This window comes from Chinchilla lanigera, unplaced genomic scaffold (genome assembly GCF_000276665.1).
Source record: "Chinchilla lanigera isolate Chin_1 unplaced genomic scaffold, ChiLan1.0 scaffold00067, whole genome shotgun sequence".
Taxonomy (NCBI): Eukaryota; Metazoa; Chordata; class Mammalia; order Rodentia; family Chinchillidae; genus Chinchilla; species Chinchilla lanigera.
The window spans coordinates 1,518,417-1,538,713 of NW_004955468.1; the positions used below are offsets into that span (position 1 = coordinate 1,518,417).

General features: G+C 35.8%; 1 protein-coding gene across 3 annotated transcripts in view; it reads right to left on the reverse strand.

Annotated features, from left to right (window-relative positions):
* Window positions 1-4,021: 4,021 nt before the first annotated feature.
* Window positions 4,022-20,297, reverse strand: part of Znf573 (zinc finger protein 573) — a 74,051-nt gene continuing 57,775 nt past the window's right edge. The window contains exons 1-4 of one of the 3 annotated variants that reach the window (XM_013522449.1): window positions 13,069-13,153; window positions 10,706-10,832; window positions 9,537-9,632; window positions 4,022-5,833 (exon numbers count right to left, since the gene is read on the reverse strand). In XM_013522449.1, the coding sequence (XP_013377903.1) occupies window positions 4,377-5,833; window positions 9,537-9,632; window positions 10,706-10,832; window positions 13,069-13,077 (1,689 nt within the window). In that variant the 5' untranslated portion in view covers window positions 13,078-13,153 and the 3' untranslated portion in view covers window positions 4,022-4,376. Of the gene's footprint in view, window positions 5,834-9,536; window positions 9,633-10,705; window positions 10,833-12,416; window positions 12,555-13,068; window positions 13,154-20,297 lie in introns of those variants that run through there. The other 2 variants (XM_013522450.1, XM_013522454.1) reach the window with 2 other exon arrangements.

Below are 20,297 nucleotides of genomic sequence, written 5' to 3' on the forward strand. Positions count from 1 at the left end.
TTGATGATTTTGTCATATATCAAGATTTATAACTAAACTAAAAGACTTAAATCCTGAATATTCTAGATCAGTGTCTTTTAAATATCACAGCTCTTTAGGTAGATCTTTATTTTCAGTTGGTAGATAATATATTTCAATTTTTTATGCTTAGATTTAAGGGAAAATGATTTAACCTTTTTTTTTTTTTTTGGAGACAATGTCTTGCTATGTAGCCCAGGCTGGCCTTGAATTCAAAGTAATGTTTCTGCCTCAGCCTCCCAAATGCTGAGATTTACAGATATGTGCCATCATGCCTGGAACCTTTTGATTGTTAGGAGTCATTCTCACAGATTTGTTATGCATATTAGTCTAATCCGTGTCATAAGGAGCTGGGAAAATATTGTTAGAAATAATTTCTTGCAAGTCTTATTTGAGGATGCACCATAGTGTAAGTACTACTTTTAAAATGGAGAGTTTCTTTCCCTTTGATTAAAAAGACCCTGAATTTTAAAAAATGCCCAGTATCGTTATGTTACTTTTTATGTTATGCTTTTTTCTAGGAAGATAATTAACTTTCAGTGGGTTCCTCAATATGACAGATAAACTTAAGTATTACATTATAATTAAGATTTTTCCTTTATTAGTAATAAAAATATCCTCTTTCTTTGCTTTCTTTCTTTTTGAGACAGAGTCCTGCTATGTAGTTCAGGCTGGCCTGAACTATGTAGCCCAGGTTGGCCTCAAACTCACAGCACTCCTCCTGTCTCAGCCTCCAGAGTACTGGGATTATAGGTGAGTGCTACCACACCTGGACTTAAACACGTTGTCATTCTTACTAATGATTCCATAATGTAATCATTCCTATTTCTTTTCTTGACCAGACTTATCAGTGTCTATTGAAGTTAACACACTTTAGGGGGAAAATTTTAAAAAACAAAAGCATTAGCCAAGCATGGTGGCACACATTTGTAACCCCAGCACTTAGGAGCCTGAGGCAGGAGGATTGCCATGAGTTTGAGGCCAGTTTGAGCTTATGGAGTGAGTTCAAGGTCAGCCTGAACTACATAACGAGACCCTGTTCCCCCCACAAACATTCAAGTATTAATTACTTAAGTTCCAAGTCATTAAACTTCTAGATGACAGAAAATAATCTTTTAAACAGTATTAACCTGCCCATACAGGACTGCCAACATTTCAAAGCTCTGACATGTGATATGATATGATGACTGTTTAAATAAAATTTTAAAATTACAGGCAAAGACATTGCCATAACCTTCCCAAAGTACTTTCCCTCGCTTTGAACACATTTATCCCGTCATTCTTGCCACTCTGTGAAGTCATTTTGGAAATTTCTTTCTTGAGTGTCCTTTTGTGGGTGTATCAATATCTTGAATCAACTCAAAACATTTATAGCAATTTTTGTTGCATACAAAAATTACAGTCTGGGTGAGCAGGGTGGTGCATGCCTGTAGTACCAACACTCAGGGGGCTGAGGTAGGAGTATCACCGCAAGTGTGAGGTCAGCCTAGACTACATATTGAGTTCAAGGCCAGCCTTAACTACACAATGAAACCCTGTCTAAAAAAGCCAAAAATTATATTGTGTCCTTATTGACCTCATTTGCCAGATCTGGCACTGTGTGACTTGGGGAAGAAATCATGGACTTTAACCATTTTGAATCAACTCAGGATACTGAGGCAACCATGATAGCACAACTAAAGAATTTATAGAAAAGGACCTCTATAACTGCTCAAAAATTCACAAGAGGGACTGGGGATTTCGCTCAGTGGCACAGCACCTGCCTGGCAAGCACAAGGTAGTGAGTTCAATTCCTGGTACCAGAAAAACAAAACAAAACAAAACAAAACAAAACAAAACAAAACAAAACAAAAAGCCACAAGAACAATGGAATAAGTGTATTAGATGTGAGGGGAAATAATGGCAATGTGCCTTTTACCACAATAAAATTTTTAAAAATTAAACAAAACTCATCATATTTTTGGATTACATCTCATAAGGCATTTTTCTGAATAGGCGCTATGTTCTACATTAATTTTCCATTCATATATATATATATATTAGATTATAATTTCAAAAGGGAGTGACAAAATACTTTCACTCAGATTAATAAGTATAAAGTGGGTCTCAACAATGGAGAAATCAAATAGTCACCTTTATAACCAACCAATAACACATAGCATTAATAATACAGGTTTCAGTATCCCTTATCCTAAATGCTTGTAACAAGAAGTGTTTCAAATTTTGGAATTTCTAAATTTTTAGAACATTTGCACATATATAATGAAATAACTTGAGGATGGGACCCAAGTATAAACAGAAAATTCATTTGTTTACACATATATCAACAAACATACCCTAAAGGTAGTTTTATACAATACAGTCATGCAACACATAAAAATATTTTGGTTTATGATGGTCCATCTATACAATGGTGGTCCTGTAAGACTATTTTGCTTCATTATGTCACAGCTGTCTTAGTTTGTGTATGTATATTCTATGATATTTGCATAGAAACAAAATTGTCTAATGATGTATTCCTCAGGATTATCTCTGTCCTTAAGTTATATATGACCATATTTTTAGTAATACTTTATACATTTTGTTATGTCACATGAGGTCAGGTGTGGAATTTCTACTTAGATCATTATGTTGGTATTCAAAAGTTTTAAATTTTGAGGTATTTCCAATTTCAGAGTTTTAGATTAGGAATATTCAACTTGTAATTGGAAAATTCAACATTATGTACATTTTAATTTATACAGCATTGGTTAATTGACTCCTCTTTCCTTAACCCAAATTTACTAAAACTATTAAGGACAGACGTATAAGATAAAGGTCCAGGGGTACAGCTCAGTGGTTAAGTATTGTACTTGCCTACCATGAGATCTTGGATCTTATCCTCAGCACCAGACAGACAAACAAAGAGAAAGAAAACAATCACAAAAAGATAATGATCCACAAAGAAAGTAATTTTTAAAATCTAGAATATGGAACATTCAATGAAAGAAGTATATATTACTATTTGAAAATCCAAAGTCATGAAACATTATGGGAATATTGTTCTATACAGAAGGTGGCAATTTTTAACCAGAGAGAATAAAATGTTTAGTTTTATAAGCCATATAGTCTCTGTTCTAAACTATTCAACTCTGCAGGAGTAATATGCAAACAGTTAGATAATATGTAAATAAATGCTTGTGCCAGTGCTGCAATAAAACTCATGTTTTAAGCAGGGCATGGTGGTGCATGCTTGTATTCCAAGCACTCTGAGGGGCTGAACAGGAGGATGACAAATTCTAGCCCAGCCTGGGCAACTTAGTGACTTAATGAAACCCTATCTCAAAAAATAAAACCAGAAAGGGCTGGAGATATATCTTAGTATTAAGGCCCTGAGTTCAATACCCAGTATAACTAAAAATATAAAATAACTAAAAAGGGGCTGGGCTGGGGATGTAACTCAGTACAATTGGTTTTAACCTTTAGTACTACCAAAACAAAAGCAAAGAAACAACAACAACAAATAATAAAAAAGCTAGTATTTTAAATCCTATTTTTTTACATTTTACTAGATTTTAATCAGAAATAATTTTAAACTCATAAAATATAAGCAATTACCTGAAGCTTTTCTAAAATTATTATATCTATATGGACTCATAATAATTTGTTAATGGTAATATAATATTAAAAATAGTATCTAATACTTACTGAATAGAGATGACATGTGAGATAGCTTTCTAAGTTTTCTACATTTCAATATAAGCACTATAATGTATGTACAGTTATTATCATTTGCAAAAGACTCCCAGTAGGATAAATATCTTACCCAATGTCATATACACTCTAAGCATAGAATGGCAATCACATTATTTTTTCTATGTTTGTTAAGTCAATAGGAATTTTCAGTGGTATGAATTTTCTCAATTTAATAATAATTAACAGGGCCAGGGATATAGCTCAGCAGCACAAATGCCTGCTTGGCAAGCACAAGGTTCTGAGTTCAATTCCCAGAACAAATTAATAATAATAATAATAATAATAATAATAAAAACAGGGCCAGAAAACTTTTATAAATAAAACAATAAAAAAGACATCCCTACATTCTCTGAGTTTTCCTCAGTGAATATACTAATAATCAATGAATAAAGAAGCAAGTTTTTCTGTTACATAAAAATACATCAGAAATTCTCTGAATATGAATATTTGAATCATAACTCAAAATATTTAAAATCTGTGGAGTTTCACAGTGTAAACTAATGTCTTATAAGAACTGAACCATATTTAAAAGCATTCCCATATTTTTTTTCAAGTTGTCAATGTTATAAATACACTGATGAGCTGTATATTACCTATTATATATGGCCCTTTCCAAAGCTCTTTCACTTGTAAGGTTTTTCTCTAGTATGAATTCTTTGATGTATTTTAAGACTTGAATTAAGCCTAAAGAATTTCCCACATTTGTTACACTGAAAAGGCTTCTCACCACTGTGAATACTCTGATGTCGTGTAAGTCTTGTATATACACTAAAGGCCTTCCCACATTCCTTACATTCATAAGGTTTTTCACCAGTATGAATTCTCTGATGTACAGTAAGTTGATGGCTACTCTTAAAAGCCTTCCCACACTCCTTACATTCATAGGGCTTCTCACCAGTATGAAGTCTGTGATGCATTCGAAGGCTTTCAATATGACCAAAGGCCCTCCAACATTCCTGACATTTATAGGGTTTTTCACCAGTATGAATTCTTTCATGCCTAACAAGGTCTGAAGTACGACCAAAGGCCTTCCCACATTCTTTACATTCATAGGGTTTTTCACCAGTATGAATTTTCTGATGTATCTTAAGGCTACCACCATGAATAAAAGCCTTTCCACATTCTTTACATTTATAGGGCTTTTCACCGGTATGCATTCTCTCATGTTGAATAAGTGCTGAGGCACGACTAAAAGCCTTCCCACATTCATTACATTCAAAAGGTTTTACACCAGTGTGCATTCTCTGATGAGGAATGAGTTGATAAATACGACTAAAAGTCATTCCACATTCTTCACACTCATAAGGCTTCTTGCCAGTATGAATTCTCTCATGTTGAACAAGATTTGAGGTACAACTAAAGGCTTTTCCACATTCTTTACATTTACAAGGTTTCTCACCAGTATGAATTCTATGATGTACTCTAAGATCTATTCCACGACTAAAGGTCATCCCACATTCATGGCATTCATAGGGTTTTTCACCAGTATGAATTCTGTCATGCTGCACAAGGTGAGAGGCCTGACTAAAGGTCTTGCCACATGCTTTACATTCATAGGGTTTCTCACCAGTATGAATTCTTTGATGTATTTTAAGTTTTCCACCTTTACTAAAGGCCTTCCCACATTCTTGGCATACATACGATTTCTCACCACTATGAACTTTTCTATGTTGAGTTAGGTATGAGGCACGACTAAAGGGCTTTCCACACTCTTTGCATTGATAAGGTTTCTCACCAGTATGAATTCTCTGATGAACTCTAAGGTCTATATTACGACTAAAGGTCATCCCACATTCCTCACATTTATAGGGTTTTTCACCAGTATGAATTTTCTGATGTTGTAGCAGGTTGGAAGCACGATTGAAAGCTTTTCCACATTGCTTACATTCATAGGGTTTCTCACCAGTATGAATTCTCTGATGTACTGTAAGGTCTGTGTGACGAGTAAAGGCCTTTCCACATCTGTTACATTCAAAGGATTTCTCACTATTATGAATTCTTTCATGTAGAGTAACAGATGAAGGTTTTCTAAAAATGTGCACTTTTCCATAACTGACTTTGTCATACTTTGACTCCAAATCTAAAAGAAATAAAACAGTTTTTTCTGTCAAAAAAAAAATGTTCTATAGATTTATTTAAATGCTAAATCTGTCAATTAGAGATGAATACTCAAAAGAACATTAAAATCAGCTATACAATTTGGAACTTTTGTTGACAATGTCTTTATAATTCTCATTCATCATACTTCACTATAGTGATCAAAAGTTATTCCTGTATCACTTTTAATACTTAATATAAACAAATAAATTAAAAGCAACTACTTATACTTAATTTTCATCCCAGTATATTTCTCCATAAAAATACAGACATCATGGTTCATTCTCTCATATGTACCACCATGTGAACTTTTTGTTATTTTTCAAATCAAAATCTTGAGTTTTTATTACCTTTGCTGAGACATTTCTCACTAATTATCCATTATACAAATGTATAATTGTTTTATTCCTTCATATCTTTTCTCAAGTCTTCTCTTATTTTCCCTTTAAGACAAGGTTGATCATTCTGGTAATTCCCAGAAGAATATGTCAATGAGTTTTCAGACATGTTCTAGGATTACATACTACTGAAAATCTTCTGAGCATTTGGGTAATCTGAGAGGGGGAATTCTGAGCATTTGGGTAATCTGAGGGATGGGGACTGAACTACACACTAAAGAAGTCTAGAGGAAAAGTGCCAGGAGAATGAAAATGAGAATAAAAAGATTTATTCTGGAGGATAATAACGTGTAAGATGGAATAGCTTAAGCAAATTTGAAAGTGCTGATGAGTAGGGCATGATTAAGGAGTAGAAATATCTTCTTGTGAATAGATGATAATACATATTCAAATGTTGAAATAATACAAATATATTTTCTCTCTGAAATAAAGTAACAATAACAACAACAACAAAAACCAAGGCAACTATCAGGAAACCAAAACACCTTACATGTGAAAATGAAAATATCTTCTCCAGAATAACTTCTAGGTCAATACAAAATTAAAGCCTGAGATAAAACCCTGAATCCTTTTATTTTGCTATTGTTCTTTTTTATTATTCTAGTTAAAATTTAAAAAAAAAGAAAAAAATGATTCTGGGTAGTAATGTCTAAAAAAAGAAAAGAAATAATTATAGTAAGTCATAATAAATATATATACTGAAATCACTGGCATTCATTTTCAACATTCAGAGAATTCAACTGGGATAAAAAAAAGTTATCCCAATAAGTTGGACACAGTAGTGCAAACCTATAATACCAGCATTCTGAGGCTGAGGCAGGGGAATTTCAATTTCTAGCCAAGCCTATGCAACGTTATCAACTTAGCAAGATGCTGTCTCAAAATAAAAAAATTAAGAAAGGACTGGGGATATAGTTCAGCATGATTCAGTACCTAATATGCCACACACACAGAAAAAAATCTCAATAAAAATTAAAGAAGTAAATGAAGTAAAAATTCAATTCCAGATTTTATATAATGTGTCTATTAAAAGTAAAGAAGAAAAACTAAGACAAAAGAAAATAATGAGTTAGAAGGCATCAATATTAACAAATAAATCAAAGAACTGGTGCTTAAAACTTCAGTAAGTAAGGTCTGGGCATGTAGCTCAGTGGTAAAGCACTTGCCTAGCATGTATGAGGACTTAGTTCAATCCTCAACATTTCAAAAAGAAAAAATTAACCCACACTAAGTAAAACAAACAGGACTAACCTACATCAATCAAATAGGAATAAAAGAAAAATAATATATAACAAAATACAAAATAAAAAGAATTTCATTTATATTCTCATACTTTTTCACAGATCACTCTTAAAATTACAAATGGCATAGGTGGTTTACTTTAAAAATTAATCAAAATTGACCAGAAAGGGAAAAATCAAACAAGCTACAAAGAGGAAACAGAAAAAGTTGTCATAAAAGACAGTTCTAATGAGCCCTCTTTACTCCTAAACTGAATTTCTAAATACCAATCTTCACTCTAGAGATACAAGATAGCTGAATAAAGGGATAATTTAGGAATGTAGGAGAGGTGAGCAAAGAAATTGTATCCACAAAAGAAATGAAGACCTCAAAGACAGATGTGACTAAATGAAACTGAAAACAGCAGCATATAACGATGATGATAGATATATAAACAATATTATAAAAAGTGATGATTCAGTAATGATACAAGAAAAAAGAAATTTTGTAAAATCATTAAATAACTTGATTTTAAGATGTTGTAGTTCTATCATGGTTATGTAAATTCTTTTATAGTCTATCTTCTTTATTATTAACTAAAAAGGTTCAACAAATTTTTACAAAATCAACCAACTGAGGTCAAACCCAGTAACAAACCCAGGTATCTTTATGAGAACTCTAGAAATTAGTTAAGGAGCTATAGCACAAAGGTGAGTACATAAGCAAAACAAGAAATAGCTAAGAATACTAGGAGATTATCACAGTTTTCTGGCCCTAGCTTCTTCCAAATCCAATCTAATGTGGTGCTTCTGGAGAATACTGCCTCCTAATTCTTGGCTCTTCTCCTGACTTCCCCAGGAGCTGCCAGGGGGACTTGTTTCTGCCTCACTGGCTTAGGGTACTGACAGGAACAACATGATAGACTAAATACCAGGTTGGAAGTCACAGAAAGGAGGTGAGCACTGTGCCATGTTAGAATGGCAGAGAATTTGCACTTCCACAGGTATGTACCATGGGGAGAAAGATTAGGCAGAGGAATACAATAGAAACCAAATGTTCCTGAGGAAAAAAACCATAACCCAAAACAGCCAAAAGTAGCTATATATACTATAAAAAGGCCACATGTACAATATGAAAGAAAATGCATTCCCAAAGCCTGAATGTTCTCAGAACCCCTAGCTAAGCTGACTGATAAAGGTTTTCCCTTGCATAACAACCAGTCTTTAAAGACAGGGAAAAGAGGTGGCCATTTTTTCAAAACCTCAAATATAAACAAAAGATTTAAAGAAATACAAAGGAACAGAGAAACAAGGCCAACCAAAGGGCCAAAATAAAATGTCAGTTCTGCAAAGACCTATGATGTCCCTGACAAAGAATTTAGAATAAATGTGTTAAAGAACGCAGTGAAGGGTAGGAGTGTGGCTCAATAGTAGAGCTATTGCCTAGAATGTGCAAGGCCCTGAGTTCCATCCTCCACATAGCAAAGCAAAACAAATTCCAGTGAGCTATAGGAGATCACAGACAATTAAATGATATTATGAAAACAATGCCATGAACAAAATGAGAATATCAAAAAGAGACAGAAATGTCAATTAAAAAAAAACAACCAGAAATTTTAGAGTTGAAAAAAACAATAAATGAATTTTAAAATTCACCAGAAGTATTCAATATCAGACTTGATTAAGCACAAGAATTAGCACTTTAAGACAGGTCATTTGGAATCAAAGTAAGGGAGCAAAAAGACAAAAGTTTAAAAAAGGGGAGTGCCTGTTAGACTCAAGGATACCATCAAGCAGACCAATATATGCATTATGAGAGTTCCAGAAAGAAAAGGGACAAAGAACTTATTTGAAGAAATAACAGCTGAAAACTTTCCAAATATGAGGGGTGAAGATAAAGCCCTTTGGTTAGCTCATGCACAGTATTTATATATGCTCCAGATCATAAGCCTTTTCTGAACTATGAATGGAGATTTCCAACCAACACTCCAAATGTGTGGCTCTTCCTTGATCAGTTGAGCTGTTGCTATACTGGTGGCTTCCTAGAGCCAGATTTATTCTCTCTTACCTTCAGCTAATTTTCTTGTTTCTTCCCTTACAACCATCCAGGGTGCTTTTCCGTGCTCCAATAATGTGATTACATCTGGCTTAGAAATGGAATGGCCTGTTCACAAAGAAAAAATGCCATATGATATAGGAAAATAGTGTGCCTTAAATTATAATAAATTAAAGGTCAGATGATAGTAAATACAATTTTTGAGAAAAGAAGGCAAGGAAATTTAAAAATAAGAAATGAGTTACATAGGGTAAGGGTGGTTTTTTTTTGTTTTTTGTTTTTTGTTTTGGTACCAGGAATTGAATTCAGTACCTTGTGCTTGCCAGGCAAGTGCTTCTGCTGCTGAGCTACATCCCTGGCCCCTAGGGTAAGGTTTTTAAAAACATAACTTACACACCTATATCCTCTTTTTCTTGAGAGCAGGCATACAACTTGAGAGCTATTTATTGACTTATTTAATGCCTATTATTGACTTTATTACCCTCTAGCTGTGTGGAATCTTGGGCAAGTCCCTTAAACCCACCCCACCTCAGTATTTTCATCTGAAGATGGGGATAAAAATAAGGATATTTGATTTAATAAGAATTAAATCAGGTGATCTATCCCTCTGTGTGTGTAATACATTTAAAGTGCTTAAAACATTACCTTTACAAATGTAATGTTCATAGAGTACAACTTTCAACACAGACAAAACTTGTCTTAGGAAATGAAACATGTTTGCTTCAGCTTTCAATGAATTCCACTTATTCAGTGCATCACTATATAAATAGCAGAGGTTCTTTTAATTATTATAACCATCTAGGATGCTCTGTCAAGCTGTTCTTCCTGCAAATGGATTAGATAATGTAGTATGTACACTAATTCTGAGCATAATAAATAGGAAACCTAGTTCCTTCAATAATGGTTGTATGATATATGCCACAAAATCGAAATCTAACTCTTCCTTAAAGCAATCCTAAGTGGGACCAGAAAAAGCATGAATATCAGTGAAAGGGAAGATGAATACATTAATAATGGAGCTATAATTTCTATACTAACAAAGTTCAAACCACTTATTTGGGAAAAGGGAAAAAGTAATTTAGTTTTGTATGAGGCTAGCCTTGAAAATCAGAGTAGAAAAAATACATATCCTAAAGATAATATTTTACATTACCCAAAATTATTTGAGGCAGAAAACATACCTAGTGAGACCAAATTACCATAGTTCTCCATCATCACATTCCGGTATAAAGTCTTCTGAAAGGTGCTGAGATATTCCCACTCCTGCTGAGAGAAGTCTATGGCCACATCCCTGAATGTCACTGATCCCTGGAATGTCAAACCTATGTATTACTAGAGAAATTAAAGAACATTTTGAAGATGGACAGAAAGAATATATAGACTGTGGGCAACCTATTCAGAATGCCTCCTGTCTCTCAGGAGCTATCCTATTCCCCATTCCTATTCCCTATTCCTTTTCTCCAATAAGTTTTCCTACTCTAAACCTCCATTGTTCCTTAGAATTCATCCTTCAACTTCTGGGACATGAACTCTAGCATTTCCCCTATATCAGCATGAGGAGAACCACTTTAGCTTTAGTGCACTAGGATGTGTAGACAGGGTACTACAAGCAGACTGTTTTGGGGAAAGAAAGAACACTCTGCAAAACAGGGTGAGGGGGTGATGGTAGTGACCTCTATTCTGTTCCATTGGTCCTCATGTCTATTTTTGTGCTAGTAACCCATATATTTTTAAATAAATATGAGTTGCTAGGGAAATTTTTTGCTCTCAAGAGAAGATAAAATTTTAATTGAGCATTTTTTCAGAACATAAATTCTCACTTTTAGGAAGTAAAGACTGCATAAAGTTCAGAATTCTAATGACTTTAAAAACTTCATTATGTCAGATATTATTATAAGCACTTTTCTTATTTTGTTAACTATATATGCTTTTTTTGTCTTTTTGCTATGTAAGATTGCACTGTATGGATATATCAGATTTAATCATTTATTAAATTAAGATGTATAGTATTTGTGAGATTTTCCTCAATTTTAGGATTCTGTGTTTCATATATTCTATAAAATTACTTTCTTTTTTGGGCCCATCCACCATTTTTCATTGAACACATGAAAGCTTAGTGTGATAGACAGCTTTTATATAGGTTATTAATGATCTCATGTCTCAGGATTGTATTTTTTTGAAATCTTGTTCCCTTGCATGTAGGTTGAACCAAGGAATTTGCTTCTAATAAACAACTAAATTGCCAAGATGTTACATTTGATAAAGGTTTTCCTTCTCTTGGTGTCTCATTTGCTCACTGGTAAAGCCAGCAGCTACTAGATTTTAAGTTGTTCTACTGATAGGACCTCATCACAGTAAACCAAGAATGGCCTCAGTCAATAGCCTATGAATACCTGAGATCCTCATACCAACAACCCATGAGGAACTGTTAAAAACCACCTGAATGAGCTTGGCAACATATCTCCCCTAAGTTGAGCATAAAGATGCTTTCAGCCCTGATCAGTGCTTTGGTAAATGCATAAAAGACTCGCAGTTAAGAGGCAAAGTAAGCCAGTCTAGATGTCTAATGAGCAAAAACTACGAGATAAATGTTGATTATCTTAAGCCACTAAGTTTCAGGTTGAGTCAGGTGTGTTTGGTGATGTGAGGCATGTCTATAGTTCCAGCTACTTGGGAGGCTGAGGCTAAAGGATCACTTGAACTCAGGAGTTTGAGACAAGCCTAGGCAACATAGCAGATTCCATTATTTTTTTTTTAAAGTCATTAATTTTCTTTATAATTATAGATAAAAATACATTGAGTCAAAGAATACTGAGGAAGGATCATGAATGTATTTCACCCAAGTTCAGTATGTCCCACTTAAAAACAGAATACTGTAGCCCTGACACTTACCTCAGCAATTTCCTGCCAAGATCCATAACCTCCAAGTTTGTAGGTCCCAGTTATCTAGTAAGCCACACAAAGTATGGGCTCTTACTCTACCATGACATTTGGTTATTCAATAGCAAATTTCTATCTTCATTATCAGGCAACTTCAAGTCTGTGACATTTTACGTTTTGTTATAAACAGTCAAATACAACAATTGTCTCTAACTCACCAAACCAGACTTCACCCAAAAGGTATAAATCTTTACTTCAAAGAACTGAAATCCATCATTGCCCTTGATAAATGAATAGTCATTTAAGAAATGCTGAATAATTTTCTCACTAATTACATGAAACTTAGTAAGTTTATTTATTTATTTATTGACAGTGCTGGGAATAAAACTTAGAGCCTTCTGCATGCTAGGCAAGCACTCTATTTCCTTACACCAACTAGTAAACTTAGAGTGGGCCACACGGAGAGGATGCTGGCTAACCTGAAATCACAGCTCAGTGGATGAGTAAGAACTAGATGCTTCTAGATGCCTTTGTTGTTTATATTATGGGAAATTTCTCCTACTGGGAAACTTCAAGAAAATTAATGAAAATACTTGTGTAACCTAAAAACACATAAAAATTTCAACAAAAAAAAAATTCAATAAGAACAGAAATATCAACTTACATAGGCCATGGTTTTAGACCTGCAAGAGTGGACCAGTCTTCAGGGTTCCTTTAGCAAGAACATACAGATCTAGAAAGTTGGAGCTGAGAAAAGAAAAAGATCTTGAGACCATTTTTGCATTAGTGTTGTTGATGGAACTTAACTTATTTAATATTGCAGTTATGTTCTTTCACTCCAAGTTCCAGACTATTTCACATCACACACAATTAGGGTAATTATGGTTCTAAGTAAGTCCAAATCACAAAGATCTCCACTGAAGTCACAGAAGACAGGCATTTCTGCACTGAAGACAGAATGTTACCTTACCCTGTCACCGAGTATCCTGGCCACTATGTGATTTTGGTAATTCAGATGTATAGATTAGATACCAGATGATTAGATACCAGAGTTCTGCTCTGAGCAGATCATTTTCCTTCAATTCTTACCTTTCAAGACTGAAAAGATCCCTCATCCAAATTAGAACCTCTTTTGAGACTTTGGAATTGGGTTAAGTTTGATAAGAGACAGAAAGGCAGTGTTTGGTATTATAAATCTAGCAAAGATTACTACTTAAATACATGACATAATATTGTATTAGAATACAAAGTAGATGTAAAATGTGAGGTTGGGAAAACAACTTAAAAACACAAAAATAATTCTAGATAGACTGTCAATTAAAAAAAACCCAGATTGACCAACATAATTATTGTTGTGAAATACATGAATATATCAAAGAGTGAGAAAGAGTAGCAGGCAAACCAGCAACTGAAATCAGTAAAGAGAAAAGTTTGGAAGATTATATGTTCATCTATTAACAGTGTTTTTGTTTTGATCTTGATTTTTTTAAAACTTCTTCCACAATTATTGTTGTAATGACTAGAGGATAATTTAAAATATACATGCATCTTTAAAATTTTGTTAACATGAAGATGTTCTTCAAAAAGGAGACTTCAAGAAAATTCAAGGTAGGTAAGGTGGCACACACCTGTACCTAGCCACTCAGGAAGTTGAGGCAGGAGGATCACAAGTTTGAGCCCAGCCTGGGCAACTTAGGGAAACCCTGTCACAAACTAAAAAATAAAAGCGGGCTGGGAATGTAGCTCAGTGATTAGGCCCTGGGTTCAATCCTCAGTACCATTCCAGAACCCTAAGCTAGGCAAGCGGGTTTATGCCTATGATGCAGCATTCTGAGAGGCTGAGGCAGAAGAATTACAAATCTGAGCTCCAGTGTGGGAAATTTATCGATTTAGTGAAACCTTATCTCAAATTTTAAAAAATTGAAGAAGGGATGGGGATGTTCCTCAGCATGAAGGCCCTGAGTTCAATTTACAGTACAAAAACAAACAAAGAAACAAAACCTTAAAAGGGATGTTGCTGTAGTTCAGGAATATGATGTCCCTGGATTCAATCCCTAGTAATACCAAGAGAAAAAAATTTGTCTTCTAAATTTAGATTGCTTTGCTAAATGGCTTATGTTCTCTTTCTTTTCTCTGGATACCAATATTTGAACTCAATCATTTTTTCTCAGGTAGAGTGCTTAACTAATCTCTTGTATAAATGATGTTTCTAGCCTTTGTTTTTCCTTCTTCTTTTTGTGGTGCTGGAGTTGAATCCAGAGTCTTAGGCATCCTAGGCAAGTGCTCTACCCTGACCTACCTCCCCAGCCACTAAATGATTTCTAAAGCTCTCAGCCAAAGCATGATGCCTCCCACATAACTACTAAATTATACTGTCCCATTAGTTGCATTTTGCATCTAACCTAATTAGAAGAAAAATTATAAGGTTTAAAAGTTATAAAGCAGACAGTGGCATGTGCCTGTAATCCCAGCACTGAGGGAGGCTGAGCTAGAAGGATGGCAAGTTTGAGTCTCCCTGGGCTTTTCAGACTGTCTCAAAATAAAAAATAAAAAGGACTGGGGAATATATCTCAATGGTAAAGTGCCCCCTAGGTTCAGTCTGCAGTAGCACAACAAACTTAAGAGCAAAAATCTGTTTACTATTGCCATAAATTCCACAGAACTAGTATAATTTGTTCCTATCCTGTTGCTAAAGACAGATGACACTGTCTTTCCAATGAATTCACAAGGTAGATTACTAGTCCTCTTCTTCATCACACACTTCACACACTTATCTCTATTCATATTTTACCTTCGTTGATTTGTGTCGTGTTAAGCGATAGAACCCAGGGTCTTATGCATGCTCAGCATACACTCTACCACTGAGCTATATCCCCAGATCCTAAAAAGCATTTTAAAGGAAATAACCACGTCTCTTTAGTGAGTATACTGCCTCCAAACACTACAAATTCCAGGTCTAACATACTGTAAACACTTAACAAAAGTCTGATTTTTTTTTTTTACCACTCCACATTTATATAACTTTTTCAACATGGAGGATTGAACCCTGAGGCTCTATTACTGAGCTACATCCTCAGCCTGTTCTAATTTTTATTTTGAGACAGTCTCACTAATTTTCCCAGCCTGGCATTGAACTTGTGGGCTTTTTGCCTCACCCTCTCAAGTACTGATATTACAGATGTGTGCCACTATGTCCCACAGTATCTAGGAAATTTTAAAAAGGAAATAATTATAGAAGTATACAGAATATATGCATAAGACAATAACTTTTATTAACAAAAAAACCCATAAAAATTTCACAGTAGGCAACCAGTTCAACATATGACGGTCTGACATATAATACTATACCATTATTAATAACAATGACATTAATCCATACTAAATGGTGGGAAACATTCACTTAGCAAAGAAGTTAGATTTACAAAGGTATGCATAATTTAGGAGATGATATCCTCCTAAACTGAAGTTAAGAACACAGCTCTATTGTCACTTTCAGGAACAGAGAATAAGCTTTAACCTCAGAGAATTAAAAACAGTTCAATGCCAATGCTTCTACATTAACAAAGAAAAAATAAGAATATCACCTACTATATACGGTTGTTCTAAAAATAATATAATCCATACAGACACTACAAAGTATATCTTCTGCTTTTCCTCCCATTACTAGGTTTTTTTGTTTTTTTGTTTTTTTTTTTTTGGTATCGGGAATCGAACTCATGACCTCAGGCTTGCCAGGCAAGCGCTTACGCCACTGAGCTACAGCCCCAGCCCCCTCCCATTACTAGGGATTGAACCCAGGGTCTCACACATGATAGGTAAGCACTCTGCCACTGAGGTACAACCCTGGCAGTATATCATGCTAGCTAATATAAATTATCATTATTGAAGATGAATATCATTATATCTCCTTTAATATAGTATATACAATGGATTAATTCTATTTCCTACTTTTCTTATAGTAAAATTTGGGCTTTTTCTTTCTTATAATTCCAATTTTAAAACTTTCAGTGCTGGCTGAGATATAGTTCAGTAGTAAAGTTTAGGCTTGGCAAGGCCCTGGGTTCATTCCCCAGTACAAATAAATATGTAAACTACTGCCTAGTTGTATGAAAAAGAGATTATTAGACAGGCAAGGAGAAAATATTTTATTTCTTAGTTCCCAGTCTACAGAGACCAAGAAAAACAGCAGTGGCACTAAAACCTGTTCAAAGAATAGGATCTGATAAAATGGAGAATGGTAAAGAATCTTAGTCTTTCACAATATAGGGATTGGGGTGACTATAAATTTATAATCCTTGGAAATATTATTTGTGTTTGTACAACATCTGGATATCAGATACTGCTGCTATTTCTCTGAAAGTAACTTTAATACTCTAAATTATTAGTTCTGAAAGGATATTACAAGGTAATTAAATAACTTCTCTAATTTCTAAAATGTGTAAATAATTAGAACACTTTTCAAACAAGGAGATCCCTGCGACTTCCTTGTTCTCTAGGCATATACAAAAGGATAAGGAAACCTATAATTAGTTATTTCTTTTTTCAAATTAACAGAACTCTTTTGTTTGCCTCCTTTATTTAATCTTACCAAAATAAAAGTATATAGATAATATATAAACCCATAAAAATTAAAAACATACACATAAAAATGTTGAATGTCATTATCTCTAGGCAGGGAAGTTAAAGGTTATTCTTACTTTCTTCTTCATAAATTCCTTTGGAATGAAGTTCTTCTGCAATGAGGTTACACTAATTAAATCACAAAAATATAAACATACTTCAAGGTATTAAAATTATATGTATCATTATTAGAAAAGGTCAAATTTTCATCATTTAAAAAAATCTGTAAATACATCTGTCATGAAAAAGAAATATGATTGAAAGAAACACTTACCAGTTGAATATTCTTTAGCTATACAACACTGACAGAATTAGATACAATGCATTACAAATATTCTCCCATTAATAGAGGGAAAAGAACTTTCAAGGTAGGAATGTATATGACAAGTAGGCAAAAATTCTGTGTATAAAGAAGATGATCAATAGATGTGATATATCCCCTCCCCATTTTTCTCCATATAAATACTTAAAGTATTTTGGGTATAGCATTTCCAAGAGATTTTTATAAAATTCTATTTTTAAAATTGGGCTGCATACACCATTTAAAATTTTCTTGAGGGGCTGGGGACTTAGCTCAGCGGCAAAAGCGCCTGCCTGGCAAGTGCGAGGTTGTGAGTTCAGTTCCCGGTACCGGAGAAAAACAAAAAAAAACAAAACAAAACAAAACAAAACAAAAAATATATATATATATATATATATATAGTGCTCTTATCCACATTATGAAGACTGTTTAACACAGATAATAGCTATTTATTTATTTATAAACAAATTTTATTATCTGCAAAACATTGTATCTACTAATGTGATGTGATTTACTTAACTATTCCCATGATGTTGGCTAAAGGTATGTAAAACTGTCTCAAAGATGTAATCTTTGAATCCAAACTTTTTTAAACCCTAGTATTAAATCTTTTAGGTTATGTACACCCTTGAAAAATACAAATTTACCAATATAAACAGCAGTTATCCACACAATTTCAAAGGAGTTGTGTCCTTCGTACACCAATAAAAACAAAGGATATCTGGTTAAGAACTGCAACAGTTGAGCCACTGTTGCACTGTATTAATTTGCAAGAGTATGATAATTAACTTCATATTTTTCTTGCTTCTGCATTTACTATATTTCACAGCTGCATCCCTTGTATACACAGCCAGGTGAAACTGGTACTGTGTGTGACACACAACTGTAATCCCAGCACTCTGGGAGGCAGAGGCAGGAGGGATATTGAGTTCAAGCCCAGACTGGCCAATTTATCGAAACCCTGTCTCAAAATATGAAAAGAGCTGGGGATGTAGCTGACTGCGAAGGCTTTGGGTTCAATCTTCAGCGCAAGGAAGCAGGGGTGTGAAGAGGTGGGGTAGGGAGTGTAAGTCTCCAACCTGACCTGACTCTCTCAGCCCCCAGGCTACTTGTCAGTGAAAGCACTACTCTCTGCGGGGAACTCAGCTCAGCACTGAGGCTGTCACTGGCAAACACAGGAAAGGATATAAGACAGGGCAAGCAATTTTGCAGGTTCTGGAGACACCCAAAAATCTACAACGGAAACTTGAAAGGACTCAGCCCACTGAGATACAAAATTGTGAAAAAACTTTAGCCACAGATGATCAGTGGGATCTTCCCGTCTAATGTCCCCTGCCTTCTTTTCATCCGTATAAAAGGGACACACTTCTCTTTGTTTGAGGCAGAAGGTCTTATTGAATGCTCTCTCTGAACCCAGGCACAATAAATTCCATGCTGTGTTGCCTTTACACAAGCCTGGTGGTCTCTGTTGCTTATTTACTCGGGGTAGGGGGAATCTGTAGCAGAGTTCATAGCAGCTCCTGGGCTCAGAGTTGAGGGAACGCTACAGTACCCAAGCCCATACGTGAACCCCAAGAACTCCCAAGTAGAAATCCTGTTCCTACTTCTGTCTCCCGGGTCCCTGTCCTAGGGGCAATTCCTCATTTACAGTTCCCACTCTAACAGCACGCCTGTATTTTTCTGCTGAAAACTGTTATTCAGGACGCAGTATCTGACTCCCCATCCAGGGCCATGCTCTGCAGCAGTCAGTCACAGCGACTGAGAAGAGGACACAGGCAGCAGCATGGAACCTGGAGATGTGGGCCACAGGACCACACCGCTGCACCAATGCACGCGCACGTTAAAGACACGCACCCTGTGTCCCCGTCACACAGACACACCTAGGCGCTGCTCGTCCTCACACCGCATCACAGAGAGGGGCGCGGCCTCGCCCGCCCCGCTGTCCCTCACCGATGCCGCCACCCTCCCCCAGCTCCGCCGCGGTGCACCCGCTGCGGCGACCCGCGCTCTCACCGCCAGGCCGGGCCCCGCGGCCGCCACGGCTGGGCCCACGGAGTCGCTCTCGCTGGGACCCACGGCCGCTTCTCCCGCAGGTAGGACCCAGATACCCAAAACAGAGCCGGATGTGGACGTCACCTTGGCAGCTGTGGGAAATGTAGTCCACGCTATACCGTCTAGGACCTCATTCTTCTGTGGGAAACAAAGTCCACGTTCGCTAAAACCTGCAAGAAAAGGCACCGGGATGCGGGTGGACGGCGGCCCGGACCAGCCCCCGACCGAGTCACAGCCTTTTGGGCGGGGCCCACTGAAGCTGGAGTGCGCACGCGTAGATGCTGGAGGAGGGCAGGTTTACTTCCTCAGGACTGAGAGGCAACTCTGGTAGATATGGACCCAGTTATTTAAAAGCACGAACTCTGGAGCTAGTCTTTCTCTATGACTCAGGCCTGTGAAAAATCCTCCCTGAACAAAATCAGTGCTTTGACTGCAAGGAAGATTACTTGAGTGATTAGAAGGTCGACCCAGAATTTTCCATGCCCTACATGTATTAGTACATGTGTATCTATATACACGTGCATATACACATGTGCATATAAACATAATATTGTGAAAAAATTCTTTAAATTTTTCCTACTTTTCAAGAAACACTTCCTATGATCGATCATAAGAAGGAGATACAGGGTTGGCATAGTGGCATATGCCTGTAATACCAGCTCCTCAGGACTTTGAGGCATGATCACAAGCTCCAACCCTGCCTGAGCAACTTTGACCATGTCTCAAAATAAAATTTAGGAAGGGCTGGGGATGCAGCTCAGTGTTTAGAGTGCCTGCCAGGCATGCAGGATGTCGTGGTTCAATCCCTAGCAAGAGGAGAGGGGCTGCATTCAATGTACCCTTTTTACAATGACAATATATGTCTCAATTTAACCACTTTGTCCCACCTGGAAATATGGTTTTGCCACTAAATGTGTGTG